The sequence below is a fragment of the Symphalangus syndactylus genome, chromosome 7 (assembly GCF_028878055.3).
Source record: "Symphalangus syndactylus isolate Jambi chromosome 7, NHGRI_mSymSyn1-v2.1_pri, whole genome shotgun sequence".
Taxonomy (NCBI): domain Eukaryota; kingdom Metazoa; phylum Chordata; class Mammalia; order Primates; family Hylobatidae; genus Symphalangus; species Symphalangus syndactylus.
Window position 1 is genome coordinate 120,393,485 of NC_072429.2, and position 19,208 is coordinate 120,412,692.

The window sequence follows — 19,208 nt, forward strand, 5'->3', positions numbered from 1 at the left end:
GAACTCAGCTCACTGCAAGCTCCGCCTCCCAGGTTCATGCCATTCTCCTGCCTCAGACTATCAAATAGTTGGGACTACAGGCACCTGCCACCATGCCCGGCTAATTTTTTTGTATTTTTAGTAGAGATGGGGTTTCACCGTGGTAGCCAGGATGGTCTCGATCTCCTGAGCTCGTGATCCACCCACCTCGGCCTCCCAGAGTGCTGGGATTACAGGCGTGAGCCACTGTGCCCGGCCTCACACAGTTCCTTTCATCATCCATCTTATCCTTTACCAAAAGAGACAGATGTTGAACAAGGAATCAGTCATAGAAACAAAACTAAAAAATAAGCACTAAGAAATTTCATAAGAGAATATAATAGAGAAACAAACCTGGCAATGGTAGTCATGGATGACTTCCCCGAGGAAGTGAGGATTGAGCTGAGGCTGAAGGGTAGATAGGAATTCACTACACAAAGGTGGCAGTGGGAGGAAGTGGGGTCAGGAAGAGCTTCTGGAAATGACCACAGTAAAGTAAAAGCATGGCTTACTTTCAGTTCCTTTAACTAACTTATTGAAGGAAAGTGTAATTTCTTATTTCTGATAACTTTTAATGTGCTGATGAGCTTTATGAATCTACAAGAAAGGCCCATCACATACAGAAATCCCCACACTTACATGACTATATTTCTTATGCCAAGCTGGTCTCGAACTCCTGACCTCAGGTGATTCGCCTGCCTCGGCCTCCCAAAGTGCTAGGATTACAGGCATGAGCCACCATGACCAGCCTTCAAATTTACTGTCTATAGTCATGTCTCACTCTTGGTTAACTACAACCTCCACTTTAATTAAATTTGTTAATTCTGATATCTGATATCTTATTTCTGATATCTTATTTCTGATTTCTGCTTATCCTGCAGTCAAATGCCTGGAATACTACCAACTTTCCTGAAAAAAGATTTATTACTTGAGTCCATCCATCCTTCCTGGTTCCTTCATGTGTTCATTTACTTATTCACCATTTTTTTTTTTTTTTTTTGAGACTGTCACCCAAGCTGGAGTACAGTGGCACGATCTTGGCTCATTGCAACCTCCGCCTCCTGGGTTCAAGCCATTTTCCTGCCTCAGCCTCTCAAGTAACTGGGATTTCAGGAGCCCGTCACCACACCCAGCTAATTTATTTTTTTGTATTTTTAGTAGAGATGGGGTTTCACCAGATTGGCCAGGCTGGTCTTGAACTCCTGAGCTCAAGTGATCTGTTCACCTCGGCCTCCCAAAGTGCTGGGATTACAGGTGTGGACCACCGCCTGGCCTATTAACCAAATTTTATTGAACACCTGACTATGCTAGTTACCATGGAGGATTCAAAAATGATAAAGACGTAGACTTAGCCTCAAAAGCCTTTTCGTCCACCAGGTTATTACCACATGCACTAATATTCATAAAACAAGACAGGTCTGGACCGCATGACAGAGATAAAAATAGAACACTAAGAGTGAAGGTAAATAAATCATTTTAAATTGAGGTATTGGGTAAAGGATATGCTAGTAAAATGAAGAATATGGAAGAATTTTGACAAGTAGATATGAGAATAAGGGGAAAGGTGAAAAGCCGTTTAAAATTGAGAGCAAATATCCTTTAACAAAGACAAAGGAGAACGGCAAAGCTGAAAAGCCATTTAAAATTGAGAGCAAATACTAACAAAGGAGAAGGGCAAAGTGTGTTCAAGAGGGAGCAAAAAAATCTAGTTTAGTAGGACATGAAAAATAGTAGGAGTAAAGGACTGCAAGGGAGAAAATAATCATCAGTCTTGAATAATTTATTATATATTTAATGCTTTTATCTTGTTGACAATGAGGTGAAGTTAAGTCTTTGTATTCAGAATTGGGCCTTAGAATGATAATTTTAACAGAACTGCAAAGAATCCATTGGATGAAACAGAAATGGAGAATAGAAAGGTAGTCAGGAGGGATTTTCTTTCTTTTTCTTTTTTTTGTTTAGACGGAGTCTCACTCTGTGCCAGGCTGGAGTGCAGAGGTGTGATCTTGGCTCACTGCAACCTCTGCCTCCCTGGTTCAAGTGATTCTGCTGCCTCAGCCTCCCGAGTAGCTGGGACTACAGGAATACGCCATCACGCCCAGCTAATTTTTGTATTTTTAGTAGAGACGGGTTTTTGCCATGTTAGCCAGGCTTGTCTCGAACTCCTGAGCTCAGGTGATCTGCTCGCCTCGGCCTCCCAAAGTGCTGGTATTACAGGCGAGAGCCACTGCGCCCAGCCATCAGGAGGTATTTTCCAGTTCAGGTAAGGGATTTAAAAAGTCTTAACAAGGATGAGGGACGAATTTGAATGACATGGCAAAGGTGGGATCAAATGACTATAAAAACTAGCTGGTTATGGGCTTCATATAACCAAACAAAAGCTGAAGAGAGTGCTTGGGTAATTGTCAAGAGGTGATGACCTGAGAATGTAAAGCAAGAGGCAGCCTTGGAAGAAATACAATGAATGTGGTCAGGTGCCTGGGAGAGCAATACCAGTTTATTACAAGCATGCTGCGGCCAAATCATAATTATAAACACAATTGTTTCTGTGAGATCTTTGAAACCAAACATCATAAAGTGCCTTATTTTATGACAATGTTAGAACCCTGTCCAAAAATTCCATGGGTGTGTCATCTATCAAAAGTAATGTAAATATCTCATTCTAGTATTTCTCCTAGTTGTGTTATGGTCTTCTATCATCCATCTTCAAATTTACTTGCTTTTTTTTTTTGAGACAGAGTCTTGCTCTGTTGCCCAGGCTGGAGTGCAATGGTGTGAACTCGTCTCACTGCAACCCTCCACCTCCTGGGTTCAAGCGATTCTCTGGCTTCAGCCTCCCGAGTAGCTGGGACTACAGGCACGTGCCACCATGCCCGGCTAATTTTTGCATTTTTAGTAGAGACGGGGTTTCACCGTGTTGCCCAAGCTGGTCTCGAACTCCTGACCTCAGGTGATTTGCCTGCCTCGGCCTCCCAAAGCGCCGGGATTACAGGCGTGAGCCACCACGCCCAGCCTTCAAATTTACTATCTATAGTCATGTCCCACTCTTGGTTAACTACAACCTCCACTTTAATTAAATTTGTTAATTCTGTTTAAAGGACCACATATTAAAAGCACACCACTATCGCTGTATTCATGTTCTTTTACCTGAAAAATCCTTAATTCCCATCTAAGTTTGCACATCTTTAAAGAATCAACCTAAATACTAGGCTATCTTAAAACCTGCCGTTATGAGGCTAATTGTACATGTTCACTTTCTTCTTTTTACGTCCCATGCCACTCTGTATAAAGAGTATTATTCTATTTTGCATCAAATCCCAGTGTAATTACCCTCTTTACAGTGTAAATATCCCTCTTACTCAGTTGTAAGTTCTTTGAGTATACACACAATGTACACCACTTCATTTCTTGCCCATGACAGGAAATTTTTTTTTTTTTTTTTTTTTTTTTTTGAGACAGAGTCTCACTCTGTTGCCTAGTCTGGAGTGCAGTGGCATGATGTCCACTCATTGCAACCTCCACCTCCCAGGTTCAAGTGATTCTTGTGCCTTAGCCTCCAGAGTAGCTGGGATTACAGGCGTAAATCCCCATGCCCGGCTAATTTTTGCATATTTAGTAGAGACGGGGTTTCACCCATGCCCAGCTAATTTTTGCATATTTAGTAGAGACGGGGTTTCACCATGTTGGCCAGGCTGGTCTCGAACTCCTGACCTCAGGTGATCCACCCGCCTCAGCCTCCCAAAGTGTTGGGATTGCAGGCATGAGCCATAGTGCCCAGCCTATAACAGGTACTTCATAAACTTAGTTAAAACCAGATATCTGCCAACACCCATAAATTATATTAAAGTAGAAAAGTTCAATGGGAGAATACAATATTTGAATGAATATCTTAGAAATGATACGCAGTTTGAAGTGAACAATATAAGATACTAGATTAGGGCAATGCTTCTCAAACTTTAATGTGTGTAAAAGTCACCTGGGTGGGAATCTTATTAAACAGATTATCCAGAGAATTTGATTCAGTAGGCCTGGGGTAAAGTCACGAACTTGCATTTCTAATAAATTCCCACATGCTGCTGATGCTGCTGGACAGTGAACAAAATACTGAGTAGCATTAGTTGAAGGGGCAAGCTTGATGTCATAATGCCTGGACCTAAATTCCACCACTACAATGTACTGGCTTTATAATATTAAGCTACCAAATTTCTTTAAACTTCACTCAGCTTCCACGCTTAAAATGGTAGTGATAATGGAACTTCTTGGGACTGACATAATAACTAATCTATAAAGCATGCTTCTGGTAGTGCCTAAAACATAGTATGTGCTCAAAAATTAGGTGTCAGTGTGAGTACTTAATGGTACAAATTAAGTCAACAGATTTCTAAGGAGCGGGGGTCGTTAACTATGGGCTGCAGGATATATCTGGCTTGTTGCCTGTTCTGGTAATGCTGGTAAATTAAGAATAGTTTTGTGGGGTTGTTTTTTTTTTTTTTGAGATAGATTCTCATTCTTGTTGCCCAGACTGCAGTACAGTAGTGCAAACACAGCTCATTGTAGCCTCCTCGACCTCTGGGGCTAAAGCAATCCTCCCACTTCAGCCTTCTCACTAGCTGGGACCACAGGTGACACCACCACACCGGGCTAATTAAAAAAAAAAAAAAAACTTGTTTGTAGGGAAGGGGTCCTGCCATGTTGCCCAGGCTAGTCTCAAAATCCTGGCCTCAAGCAATCCCTTGCACACTGCTGGAGTTACAGGCATGTGCCACCATGCCCAGTCCTAAAATGTATACTTTAAGTCTCTTTACATTAAAAGATTGTCACCAAGTGACTTTATCAGTGAATTATTAAGATTAGAACCATCAGTATTTCTGGATTATCTGACAATAATGTTCAGTGGCTATAGTTTATAATGTAGCAGTATAAAAGTAATGAAGGATTCTTAGAAAACAGAGTAACACAATAGAACTGGGAAATAAGATGAATTTGAGGGATAAGAGGTAAAATGAGATAATTACTATCAAAGCTCCTCTAATCAGAAAATGCTGTTAGATGTCCCAACTCACTTTTTAAAAAGTCGGTATTTATTGTCTTTTTTTTCCTGATTATAAAAACGTATTTATAGTATCTGGAAAATACAAAAACATATACAGAATATAAATCAGTCATTCCCAGTATTAGAGATAATCATGTTTAAACATCTTCATTTTTATAAAATTGGGATGTTACTGTACAAAATGGTTATTTTTTTAATGTGACATTTCTCCAAAATCCACGTGTGCTCTGAAAACATTGTGTTCAATAGCTAATGACATCCCATTTTTTAGAAATGCCATGATTTATTTAATTATTGCCCTCATCATTTGATTTTAGGTTAAGGTTTTATTATTTTTGAATAATGCTGAAATAAACAAGCTTGCTTATATTTCTGCATATCTTTGATTTTTTTTCCTGCTATAAGTTACTATAATTAAAAAAATTGTCTAAATTTGTGCTGCTTTCAAGGGAAGCAGAAGAAAGAGAAGATTATAGACAACGGTAATGATAGTTAAGCAGTCTCTCTCCTCTCTGGTTTTCCAGATTTCCAAACCACACCAATTTTGGGGATTTATACCTAATAATAAGTAACATGAAATGACATATTCTTTTTTACCAACCATCATTTTTTTTAAAACCCCCCTTCCTAAATTCATACCATTATAATCAGGAAAACAAAGTTCCCCCTTCCCTTAGAAAAAAAGGCAATAATCTTATCAAAAATATTTTATTTACAAAAAATTAATTATACTATACATCCTATACTGGAAATACATTGAATAATTGCTAAAATAAATACAGGCAATTAATTCAACTTTTTATAAGAATGAGAGAATTTGACATTTGAATGTTATCAAAGCTTAACTTAGAACATAAATAGTTAAAAAGGCAAACTCAAGTTTTCGTCTCATTTATTGGCATGGTGTGTTTGTTTTCCACAAGCTCTCCAATCAGTGAGAGTCTTGAGTTTCAGAAGATGTACCTTTTGTACTCTGAAGGTAGGATGTGCAGCTTTTTCTTAGGCAGGATAGATGTAACATAGACGACTGCATAAAAGAGGCAGAAAGGCAGGAAGCCCATTTTTTTTTTAACACTTCTCCATGTGTCTCTGCCTCACCATAATGCTGTTTATTCCATTATTGATATATTCCGATTGTGTTTTCAATACAGGTCTACACAGCACCAGCTACAAGGCAAGGTCAATTGTGTAAAAAATAAAACTGGATAATGGAGGCCTTGTGGTAACTAAATTAGCCAAGTTCAGAGTATTTGGTTCAACAATTTTTATATGTGCCAATAAACCTTGATGTCACTTCTACTGTGTAGACATTTTTATACAGGCCCAGAACAGGAAATAGGAAGTGATGATCTGTGTAATTCAGAAAAACAAAATTCCTCATTTGAAATTAAAAGAGGATAGATACTTGGTGATTCTATCTGCCAATTTTGAATTTATATGTTTTATAAATTATCCAACTCACCCGTGTAAACATTATACTAACATGTAAAGTGAACTGGCAAGTTGAAAAAAAAAAAGACAGGCAAAACATGTTCAATGTATAGGTAGGACCCAGCAAATTCAGGCCACAGAACAAAACCTTTGATAAACTGCATTGTATGTGTCCAAAATTATACAGATAATTTCCCCACTTTCCACTTGACTTGGTCTGGGAAAACACTGCCAGAATCTCCAAAGATTATTCATCTTTGATACCCATGTTTTGTCCAGTGCTGGATGCCTACTGCTTTCTTTCAAAGACTATCATTCCCTTTTTTAAAAAATCTTATGAAAAAATTGCACTACCTTTGGCCTTGATTTTCAATGATTTTTTTTTTAGGTACACACGAAAGTGTGTATTTTTACTTCCAAAGTGTGATAGGTATATTGGCCTTTTCTAAAAGAAATAAAAACAAAAAGTTAAAATATTGAAAGTTTAAATACTTCTTTCACAGAAATAAACTATTCAATTTTAAAAGGTAGAGAGAGAGAAACATTTTATTCTTTCTATCATGAACATCAGTCAACCAAGCTTCACATTTTGGGCAGGATTTTTTAAGTATAAATTTTTTAAGAACTTATTTTATTTTAAAAAAAGGAAGAACAGGTTTATTTTGGCAGAGAAGTAAAATAGAGAATATGCAAAATTTGTCTTTAAGATTGGCATACAAAATTTAAAAACAGTACAATTATATCAAAATACAGCACAGCCAACGGCCTTTAAAACTTCCTTTGGCATTTCATTTGGTAAAGTTAAAAAGAAAATCCTTCCTAAAAAAAAAAATTATCTATCAAAACAGTCCATAAGTTAGGTTGTATAGGTTGAAAGAACTTTTCCTTGAGTTTCCAAAATCCTTTTCTTCCATGATAACCCACATAAAGCATGGCTAGTGAGGTATATAGGGCAAAACACTTTCAGGCGGATGCACAGTAAGGAAAAAGTGCATAAACAAAGAATTCATCCCATTTTCATAGAAATAACAGGTTAAATCTGAGTTTCTTCTTGTTGATGTATTGTTTTACTTTGGCAGAATGAAAATAAACCCATATAAATGTCTTTGTTCAAGTCCCAGCAGCAGTGATATGTCTCCTTTGGTGGCATTATCTGATGCCACAATACTGTACAGCCCCTAGAGGAACTAAGGTGTTGTGTGTGACTGCAAACGTCAAACCATGGAAGATCATACATCAAGCACCATGTCATATTGTTGTCCCTTCTTCCGCCTGCCACACTTATTGATGAGAACTACATACAGCGTCAAAAGCATGACCCAATAGCATGCATAGAGCAACGTTCCAACAATTAGAACTGTCTGTTTGGATTCTGAAAATGGCCTTTTAGATTCCTTATAAATGGTGAAAATCACACCACCCAGGAGAATTGTAAACCAAACTGATACTGGAATGAGTCCTATGAAATTAACAACAATGGTTTTCCTTCCTGATGTGCCCCACCCAGCTTTGTTTATTGTTGCAATTGCAAACATCTTGGCGGGAAGTAAACTTGACATGTATAACACTGAGTAAAGAGACATGAAGACCATGACGATATTTCCTCTAAGGCAGCTGGCAAAAGACGATTTTATGAGACCTACTAGCTGGACAGTTAACAAGAAGAGGAGAATGTTCCAAATTTTACCCCGGTAGAAGAGCTGGATTACTGTGGCAATGAGAAAGAAAGGAAAGAATCCAGTGATAATCGCTTCGTAGGTCATCCACAAGTGATGTTTGTGAAACCACATTGCATTGTACAGCCATTCTCGGAAGTAGGACTTGCTCCAACGGGTCTGCTGGTTTAGCCATCTGAGATATTCTATAGGTGTTTCAGTAAGGCACTTAGATCGAGCTGTGTATTTTGTTGCATAGCCCAGACTCAGCACCCGGTTCGTGAGATGCCTGTCATCACCAAAGCTACATTGGTTGCCCATAAATTCTTGATTGTACCAATCTTCCACAAACTCATGCAACAAGGAGTTTCTGTACATTCCCAGAGGTCCACTAATGCACTGGACACACCCAAAATAAGACTGACAGGCCCTTTCTATATTAAAAGCCATCCAGTATCTCACACTGCTGAGGAATGAGATCCAGGAATCGTACTTGTTTAAAATCTGCAAGAAGAAAAACATAAGTAATAGGTAAGCTTTAGCTAAAAATTCCAGCAAAACCTGTTCCATCCTGAGGTTACTACCTGGAGTAAGATTTATTATTTTATCCTCCTATTTTGGCTTCCTTCCTCTTTTTGGCGTGGTTATTTTATGTTTTCTCTGATTCTCTGATGCTGTTACTATTTGTTACGTTGTACGCATGCGTTGCGATTCTTTGGTGGTGAATATTTTTTTCTATTTCATTCTCTACCCTCTTTCTGCTATTCTTATTCTGTTTGTTGTGTTATCATATTGACATATTTATTTATTTATTTATTTAGAGATGAGTCTCGCTCTGTCACCCAGACTGGAGTGCAGTGGGGCGATCTCGGCTCACTGCAACCTCCACCTCCCTGGTTCAAGTGATTCTTCCGCCTCAGCCTCCCGAGTAGCTGGGACGACAGGTGTGTGCCATCAGGCCTGGCTAATTTTTGTGTTTTTAGTAGAGACGTGGTTTTGCCATGTTGGCCAGGTTGGTCTTGCTCCTGACCTCAGGTGATCTGCTTGCCTCGGCCTCCCAAAGTGCTGGGATTACAGGCATGAGCCACCGCACCTGGCCAAATTGAGATTTTTTTTCAGGCTTTAGTTCTCAATCCGTAAACTCTTTTCCCAGGCACTCTTTCATAACATCTAAGATTTGAATGTTTTTAGGTCCCAGTTCCTCCTGTGCTGGTTAATTTCAAACTGATCCTATCCTTAGCTATTACTTTTCCTCTCCTTTATCCACACTTTTTTGCAATAGCGGCAATAGGAGAGTTTCCCATGGCCTTCCTGCAAAATTTGAATCGTGAAATAATGCTTTATATAAAGGCTATTGAAAGTTATCAGCTTTTTCTTGGCAATATTTCTACATTCTCTCCTCTGTCTCAATTTTATGGATTTTGCAAGCTTCCTTTTTTTTAAATCACCAGGCTATTTCTTTGTCCCTTCTAATGTAATTTCTTTACCTTTGCTATCAAACCATATATATAAAATGGGTTATACAGCAGGATAATATCTAAATTTTAAAGTCTATTTTCCATGTGCTTTCTTACCTTTTGCTAAAATCTAACCTCATATTTGCAAGAGAATCTTATTTTAATCTTCACATATTTTCACATACTCATTTTTCCATCTCACAAATGTCAAATTACCTCCATTAATTTGTTTCATTAATTGTTTCTTCATCAATAACAAATGATGGACAATATTGGAAAGCCGCTTTTCCATTCTTTGCCTTTCTCACTAGTATACATTTGAGTCTGTTTTTTTTTTTAATTATTCCTTTTTGACTCAGATTTTTTTTAATCAACCACATATTGATCATCCTTTAGGTATATAGGTATAAGATATATATCAATTTCTTACCATACTTCTATTTCTTTTTTTTTTTTTTGAGACCGAGTCTGAAGCGCAGGGGCATGATCTCGGCTCATGACCTCCGCCTCCCAGGTCCAAGCAATTCTCTCGTGTCAGCCTCCCAAGTAGCTGGGACTACAGTCGCACACCACCACGCCCAGCTAATTTTTGTACTTTTAGTAGGGATGGGGTTTCACCATATTGGTCAGGCTGGTCTCGAACTCCTGACCTCAGGTGATCCACCCGCCTTGGCCTCCCAAAGTGCTGGGATTACAGGTATAAGCCACTGCGCTCGGCTCATACTTCTATTTCTTAATCCTTGCAATGAAATAATTTTTAGCAGAACATGAAATAATTAAGTTATGGCCCAAATGTTTATGGTGGAAATCATTACACATTTATTTTAAGTTGCATATAACTTATCAGCTACTACAGAAATGGGTTATACCCCAGGACTAAGCAAGAAAGTTCTAAATTATATTTCAATTTACATAGGAAAAGAGGCAGTGAAGCAGATCCGAGGCACATTTTAATGTTTCTCAGGCACCAAGAACAACACCTGGCACAGAGTTAGTGTTTAATAAATGTACGTTCAATGAATCAATGAGTCAAAGTGCTCTTAAAAGTATTTCATGCAAAACAAAAAAAATGAAGCCAGGTACCTGGACATCTCCCCCAACACCTCCAACCATGGGATCTTCTTCTAAAACTTTTACCATCTCCACAGATGAGGCTGGGTCAAGCATAGTATCTGAATCACAGACCTGCAAAGAAGAAAATGAAAAATGAGTTAAAGAAAAGGAAGAACTATAAATACATTCCCTGTAGTCAAAATTTCGCATACATACTGTGTCCTCATCTTACTGTCACAAGGCCTCAGTAAGCAAGTATCATGGTGATAACAGAGGCCTTGTTATATCATGGCCAATACAAAGAGCCTATTTTTCGGCAAACTCAATATTTAAGTTAATGACATTGCTGGGCAGAACAGCTGAAGTGATGTGCTAAGTATGACTTGTAGCGTGATCAACTTGTCCCAGTTTGCCATAGAGGCTCCCAATTTTGTCAATGAAAGTCTCACATCCCAGGTAACCCCTAGTCCTGGCAAACTATAATGGTTGGTCCCCCTAGAGGTCTGTTTAAGAAAAAAAAAAGAATGTTTTCTAGTTACCTTCAATAAAGCTTTTAGGCCTTTTTGTCTTTCAGGTCTGAATGATAAGAAAATTCTATGACATTATTGAAAGGGAGACATATTTAATAATGATTTTACCTTTCATTTAATACGGTAAATAAATGACAAGAGAGCCATTCTCCTACATAGGATTGTATAATTCTAAAGCAATAGTGTAGTTCTAAAGATTGTGTAGTTCTAAAGTCCATATGACCTGGGCTTAGCAAATGACATTGTATCAGGAAGGGGATTTGCAGGACCTTCAACACTTTTTTATTCTAAAGTATTAAGTGTTCGTCTAGCCCTCTGAATTTAAAAGTGGATATAAATCACTTTAAGCTATTCTAGAAATGCCCATTGTTGTTTTTAAACACAATCTTTCTATGAGCCAAAAAAAAGCAAGTCTGAAACCAGACCAACCACAACTTCAAGAAAATTGTTGGAATTAGTTTATAACTGTGTATTCCTAATAGATATTTCTATTGGAGTCTCAAGGGCACAGGGCTATAAACTGTGCTTTTCTTTTCAGACTGATTTCCAAATCAATTGAAAAATTAAACAGAAGAATAATAAGGCAAATGGAAAACCAAACTATTACCTGTACACTTACAAAGCTGATATGGAGAATAGGGCTTTATATGTGGAAAAGTGGGCTTCATAATTCTGAGTAACTCCCAGAATTACCCAGTCCCAGAGTGGCTCTCAGTGGGACTAGCCTCCTGCAGATACACTGTATGTCCCTTCAAAAGGTACAGCTGATACCTGTTCCTGGGGGAGTGCCCACTCCCAAAAGCCAGGGAGAAAGAGCTGGGCTTCCCCTTATTCCTTCCACACTCACTAATAAGATTAAGTCACTCCTTTTCTCTTAGGAAAGGAGTGAAACTGCTGGAAAAGGCTGATGGGTTATACCTGCCAATGGAGCTTCCTCCATATGATCAGAGAAAATCAGAAATAGAAAAAAAGTAGGAAAAAAAGTCCCCATCTCCCTATCCCTGCAACATTTACTAATTGGACATATTATTTTCTGCTGAATGCAGCAAAGTCCTAACAAATATAAATTGATCAGAATTGTCATGTGATTAATCAGCTTGATATCCCCATTCAGACAATGAATGGCATGATTGGCAGAGACTGAGTATTTATTATCTGCAATTCCCATTATTCTGCCATCAAGTCTGACTGTACTGGTCGGACTGAATCAAGATTTAGTCAATTTCTTTAATATCAAAATAAATTATTTAACAGTTCTGCAAACCACTCTATAAACATAGTATTTCAGCCTGAGCAACAAAGTGAGACCCTGTCTTACAGAAAATAGGGTTTGATATACCAGTTTTGAATTTAAAAAAAAAAAAGGGAATTAACCAATTAGTAGAAGCATAAAGTCTCAGAATTAAAGGAGACGTTAGATACATGTAGCATGAGTCCTTCACATTAGTAACTAAGGGATCCCAACATTTTTAAAAGCATCTAGCCTGGGTGCAGTGGCTAACACCTGTGTAAGGAAAAGCAGTGGGAAGCTAAGGCGGGGGGATTGTTTGAGCCCAGGAGTTTGAGACCAGCCTGGGCAACACAGCAAGACCCCATCTCAAAAAAAAAATAAAAAAAGTATCTACTTCAATTTTACTACTAGCTTTTTTTCTGAAAAGGTTTCATGTTAATGAAGAATGCTGGTGAAAACAGCAATTTAAATGCATAAAAATCATAATGTGTGGAGTATATGGGGCATCGGAAAGTGAACCTATCACCCTTCTAGGTTTAATTATAGCAATCTTGAGGTTAACTTCTGAATTTTTAAAACTTTATTCTCCTTATTTAGAAGAACTCATTTTCTAAATGAAACCCTATTGATTGTCTTTTTGTCATTCCATTTAGGTTCAAAAAATTAGGCAGAAGCTAGGCATTCGCTTTTCATTGTAAAAAACAGGATTTTACTGACACTTGGGTCTGTAGCCAAGCATCTCAAGCCTCCGGAACCTAGAAGAATTCCCCCGAAAGTGATGTTTTGCCTCTCCCATGCCTGGTCTATCCCTGGGTTGTATGTGGCTACGAGCTGGGCAGGAGGTCTGTAATGAAGCTAGAAAAAGATGAAGGCAGAAAGTCTAACTCATCTTTAGCCTCCAGCATCCTGAGTTTATGACCATACCCACCTCTGTTGACTCAAGCTGGAAAAGGTAAAACCAGGCTAAAATAAGACTAAAAACAACAGGAAGGGGGCAATCCAGAGTTAATGTTCAAATAACTCCGTCTGCTTGTGAGCACAAGCAAGCCAGGAGAACTGCCTCTTTGAAATGACTACATTGGAACCAAATTTATGAGGTTCTGCATATTTAAATTGGTCCCTGCCCCTCCCAATTTCCAATAGCAAAGTGCCAGAAGTTCTCTGAGAGAGATTGTTCACGTGGTGAATTTAGCTGTATCAGAAAGGAAAGCTCAGAAATCTCTTGGGAAAGGGTTTATTATCATGGGATTTAACAGCTTTAAAATTTTTCAACTACTGGATGCTGTTTGGTGATAGAATGCCAGCTAGAAAGCCATGGTCTTTGACAGTTTGTGAAAGCATGTGTATTCATGGACACAAAGGAATTTACTCAGTAGGGTGTAAAGACCATAATTTTAGCCCTTCTTAAAATCCATACAGCAAGAACAGGCTTTCTAGCCATCTCCTCACTCATCAATAGTAAGTATGCAATTTCATGAATGTCAGCTATTTAGCCCTGGATTACAATCTGTGGGAGACATGCACCAGTTCAAGGAGAACTGAACCTCACATAAGGAAAAACTACAGGACAGGATTTGCACACAAGAAAAAGAACAAACTGAAACATCTTTTTGGCCACACTAAGTGTATCCGTGTAATTTGTTGAAACCACATGATCACTAGTTATACGATTTCTCACTAGGAGATATGGAAATGAAGCAAGTCACCAACTTTTGAGTAAATGAAACATGTCAAGACAAGAACACATTATTTAGAAGAACCAGCCACCTCAGTCTTAACCACAGAATCATTCACTAAATTGCATAAGACCATCACTCTTCCTGCCTCACTACTCCAGCCAAGAGTTAATTCCCTCCATTTCCTCCCTATCTAAAACAGGGATTGGCAAACCAAGGCCTACTGGTCAAGTCTAGCCTGCCACCTGTCTTGATATGGGTCATGGGCCAAGAATGGTTTTACATTATTCAATAGTTGAAAAAAAAATCAAAAAAAGAATATTTTGTGACACATGGGAATTATATAAAATTAAAATTTTAGTGTTCATAAATAAGGTTTTATTGGATGCATGCTGTATCAGAAAGGAAAGCTCAGAAAGGCATGCATCCACCCTTGCCTGCCCATTTACTTACTATTTATGGCTGCTTTTCACCCTGCAACAGCAAAATTGACTAGTTACAACAGAGAACATATAGCCTGCAAAGCCTAATATTTACCATTTAGCCTTTTATATGCAAAGTTTGCCAACCCTGGGTTAAAAATAACTGGTTACAGGGGGAAGGTTCTGCTTTCTTAAAAATAACAGTGAAGTTGAGATTAAATATGTTTGAAGCCCAATTTTAACTTAGAAGATTTTGCAAAAGCTGTCTCCATCTCCCTGTGTTAGGAAAAGCCTAAAGTGCAGGATATTAATAAATTAGATTTTCTACAGCCAAGATTTTGCCTATTACAAGAGCAAGTACCTATGAAATCAAGAAGCCTTAATTAAAGTCTGAAGTCCTGTAACTTACTACTTCTATAACCTTGAATGAGCCATTTGCCATCATCATGGGACATTTGTGAGACACTGCATATAAAAGTACCTTGTGAATTACAAAGGACTGTAGAGAAGTATTCCATTAGTGTAAGACAATAGTCTTCAATATTTCATACTTTCTAAGTAAACCCACACCTAAAGGATTATGTCAGCTATCACAAATACATGGCTCAGTAGCAACAGTCACTAATAGGAACATAGGAATTGATTACATATACAGAATATCTTACCACATGAACGAACTCAAATTTATCTGGAAGCGTCTATAGCATTCCTGTCTGTTCTGATTTATTTCACTAATCTTTTTTTTTTTTTTTTTTTGAGACGGAGTCTCGCTCTGTCACCCACCCAGGCTGGAGTGCAGTGGCGCCATCTGAGCTCACTGCAAGCTCCGCCTCCCAGGTTCACGCCATTCTCCTGCCTCAGCCTACAGGCGCCCGCCACCACGCCCAGCTAATTTTTTGTATTTTTAGTAGAGACGGGGTTTCACCGTGGTCTCGATCTCCTGACCTCGTGATCCGCCCACCTCGGCCTCCCAAAGTGCTGGGATTACAAGCGTGAGCCACCACGCCCGGCCTTATCTCACTAATCTTAAAGTTAATTTATCTCACAACAATCTAAATAAAAATCTCCTGTAGAAATACTGTTATCTATTCTACCAGATGCCTTTCAAATTTTAAGATCCAAGTCTAAAATGCCAAATCTCCATGTTTTACTTTTAATGTCTTTTTTTTTCAGACTGATGGATCTCCTCACTTCCTCCCATACCACTTCAAAGGGCATTGACAGCTAACACAGCAAGAGAGAAATCTTAATTACTCTGGCTGCCTCCAATGAGGAAACAGGTTGGAAATAAATCAAAACTCTTTCTTTTGAAAAAGGCTTCACCTTTTTCCTGCTTGTAAGGCTTAACCCTTCATCTTAACCTTCACCCTTCATCTTAACCTTGACTCTTCATCTTAACCTTGACCCAATGAGACAATCTCTAGAATGTGTAGAATTTGTTCTTGGTTCCTCCCACAACTTAACCCAAAAGTAAATAGAAATTCTGCATTCCTCCCAGCCCAGTTTCTCTAGTAAAAAGGGGTAATGGCAGGAACAAAAAATTCCACAAATACTTACTTAGTAAATACAAGATGCTACCATTCCCACTGAACTCCTACCAGTACAACCTCAGAGCAAACACACTACTGAAACAAACAAACAAAAAAAGTACTATATAAGGCCTTGGAATCAAATTCATCTGGATCCCAAACCACCATTAACCAGTTATGTAAACTTGGACTCGTTTCTTCACTACAGACTCCTTACCTCCTAAGCTTCCATTCTGTAGGTGAAAAATATGGATAATCACATCTACCTCATAAGTTCCTTGTAATGGTTAGTTAATAAGATAATGTATGTAAAGCTGTTAATAATGGCTAGCTCACAGTAAATGCTCAATAAATAGAACTCATATATACTAAAATGTGGGCCACATACATGCAAGATTTGGGGGAAACAAAACAGGACAGAAGTTGACTTTATAAAGATGGAATATTACACACAATTTAAAATTTCTCATACAACCAAAAAAAAAAAAAAAATCCAAAGCTCTAGTGCATGTTCATTAATTATATTACAACAAACTTCTAAGACTTTGTCAAGATTGTATAACTTTATTTTTAATCTTGATTTTCTATTTATATGAATTCTAGATGAATAGAATTTACATATAAACACATAGCTAAGTTAAGCAGCCTCCAATTAAGCAGCAAATACAAAATCATAAAATCTAAACATTTTAGAGCTACAAAAGCTTTTTGAAATTAATGAGTAAAACCATTCCAGAAAAAAAAGAAAAAAGTCCTCAGTGAAAACATCCTCTTTCTTTTGTGAAAGGAACGGGAGATGGGGAGGAGGTTCTTCTCTTGCAGTAATTTGGTTTATGGTACAGGATCTCAAATCTAGCCAACAGAAAGCCTTTACATTATACACACCTATGCAGTTTGGTACTTGTTTGTAATTCTTCTTAAAAGGAATTAGGAATATACAAGCCTTCCTTAGTAGAATGAATTATCCAAATTATTATAAAATAATTCCTGCCTTCCGACAACCAATCTCTTCCAATTATTAAAGTGAAAAAAAGGAGTCATTTGGTTATTCTCTTTTCCTTTCTAGGAAAGTTGAAAATGAGTGAAAGTTATAAAAGGTGCAAAACAAAGGTGACGAGCCAGCTGGAAAAGTGAGAAACCAAATGCTGTCACCTCCAAGGCTTAAACCATGAAGGACCCTTATTCCAAATGTTTGGAATTCTCATTCTAAAGAAGGGAATCAGGAAAGCTCATAATGGTGCCCTTAAATCAAGATTTATATTCAAGAAGAAATCTGGGGGGAAAAGGCAGATTAAAAGTGAGAGTGAGACACATGATAGTAACCAACAAATGAAAATTCTGATATCCCTTTTTCTTTTGATCTTGCTCTAGCAGAGCTTCAGTATGTTGCTAGATATAATTAAGATGTCAGAAGAATTACACCAATACTAACTTAAGAATCTTGAGCTGAAAGAGATCTTAGAGATCATCTGGTCTACTACCTCAATTGATGACTCATTAAGGCCAGGACCATAGCAGGTAAACAACAAACTTGGGTATAGAACTCAGATTTCCTCATTCTTATTTCAGTGAGCTCTTAGTCTTATCCTCCAAAATGAAAGATACAAATAAACTTACTATTCTCAATACTGGCCCTCGGAATATTTCAAGTTGCTCAGGCTTTCTATACAGAACAGAACAGGAACCAGTCAAATGTTATACACAGTTGATTATCATTATTTATGGTAGTTATATTACATGAAGTTGCCAGGAACACTGAACTGGAAAATACTGAAAATGTGCTTCTAGCAGAAACACAGGGCTAGGTTCCTCCGAACCTCTGGCCACAACATTTTGACAACATATAATCTTGTTTTATCTGTGCTTCTGTTTATATGTACCTTATTTAATATACATATAGTTGGTTCATTAATATTGAACTCATGTCCAACAGCACGATATCTCATGCCTAAAGGAAATTCATCTCCATGAGGTGTATCACAGTCTTCTTGTGCTTAGGAGCGCTAGATAGCATTTCAGCATTACAGTTCGAGGCCAGGTTAAACAGCTACATCACCAAGGAAAAGCACAAAAAAGGGAAAAATGTGGCACTAAAGAGACCATGAAGAGGATAATTGTTTACAGTATAAAAGCTGAAACAAGAAGCCAGAGCATCACCTTGTTTGACCTCAGCTGGAACATGCACATTGGATGACTCAAATTTTTTGCCACTGTGTGCTTGTTAGCAAATGACCACCTAATGACTGCAATTATTGATTTTAGGGTTACAAGTACATTTTACTGAGTAGACAAATTTACAAATACAGAATCCAGTAATAATCACAGTCAACTCTACTGTTATGAATAATAAAGCCTCACTTTTTTCCCCACTCAAAGAATTCTGGATATGTAGAATGCTATGAGATTAAATCAATAATAACATTTCCTCCCATAATATTCCAGCTTAGAAGATGTTCATATTTGTTATATATTTTCTACCTAGGAAGTCCCTAATGCAGACATCAGGGGGTACTGTTTTATGTTTTCCTTTGTCTCATAGACTGGTGGCCACTTGAGTGGTAATATGCATGTTCAGTAAGAGATAGGAATAAAGCAATTACATAATCAAGACATCAAAATATATTTTAAGTTTTCTGATAACATCACATAAAAAAAGATATAAAAAATTAACATAATCCCAAAGTGTTCTAAAAACAAGGGAAAAATAGAAAAATATACATTGGAAAAGTGTCGATCAGTTGGGTATTTGTTTAAGATAATTTTAATTTTGCTCATTGTACTTTTTTAATACTTTTAAAACATGCTGCCATAAGCCTGTGTTACTTTTGTAAATAAAAAAGCCAATATAAACACTATTTCAAAGAGGTACAAACTTTTGTCCAACATTAAGCCATACTCAGAACAGATCAGAATCTATCCATTTTTTAAAACAAAGTTTCTCTAGAAAACACATTGATTCTGAATTTTAAAAATCTTTGTCACTCTTAAAAAAAAAAATTCATTCCCTTCAACTTTTTTTTTTCCTTTTTTTGAGACAGGGTCTTGCTCTGTTACCCGGGCTGGCATGATAATGGCTTAGTACAGCCTGAACCTCCCAGGCTCTAGCAATCCTTCCACCTCAGCCTCCCGAGTAGCTGGGACCAGAGACGTGCA

The 19,208-nt window shown here is 37.7% G+C and overlaps 1 protein-coding gene and 1 long non-coding RNA gene across 2 annotated transcripts in view; one reads left to right on the forward strand and one right to left on the reverse strand.

Annotated features, from left to right (window-relative positions):
* The first annotated feature begins 1,434 nt into the window (after positions 1–1,434).
* LOC129486765 (uncharacterized) lies at positions 1,435–17,156 on the forward strand. Its single transcript, XR_008659077.2, has 4 exons — positions 1,435–1,480; positions 13,082–13,380; positions 15,700–15,806; positions 17,122–17,156. It is a non-coding gene; the product is annotated as an uncharacterized lncRNA (long non-coding RNA).
* Positions 5,764–19,208, reverse strand: part of HAS2 (hyaluronan synthase 2) — a 29,084-nt gene continuing 15,639 nt past the window's right edge. The window contains exons 3-4 of the mRNA XM_055287143.2: positions 10,698–10,799; positions 5,764–8,661 (exon numbers count right to left, since the gene is read on the reverse strand). Coding sequence (XP_055143118.1) covers positions 7,732–8,661; positions 10,698–10,799 — 1,032 coding nt within the window. The 3' untranslated portion in view covers positions 5,764–7,731. The remainder of the gene's footprint in view (positions 8,662–10,697; positions 10,800–19,208) is intronic.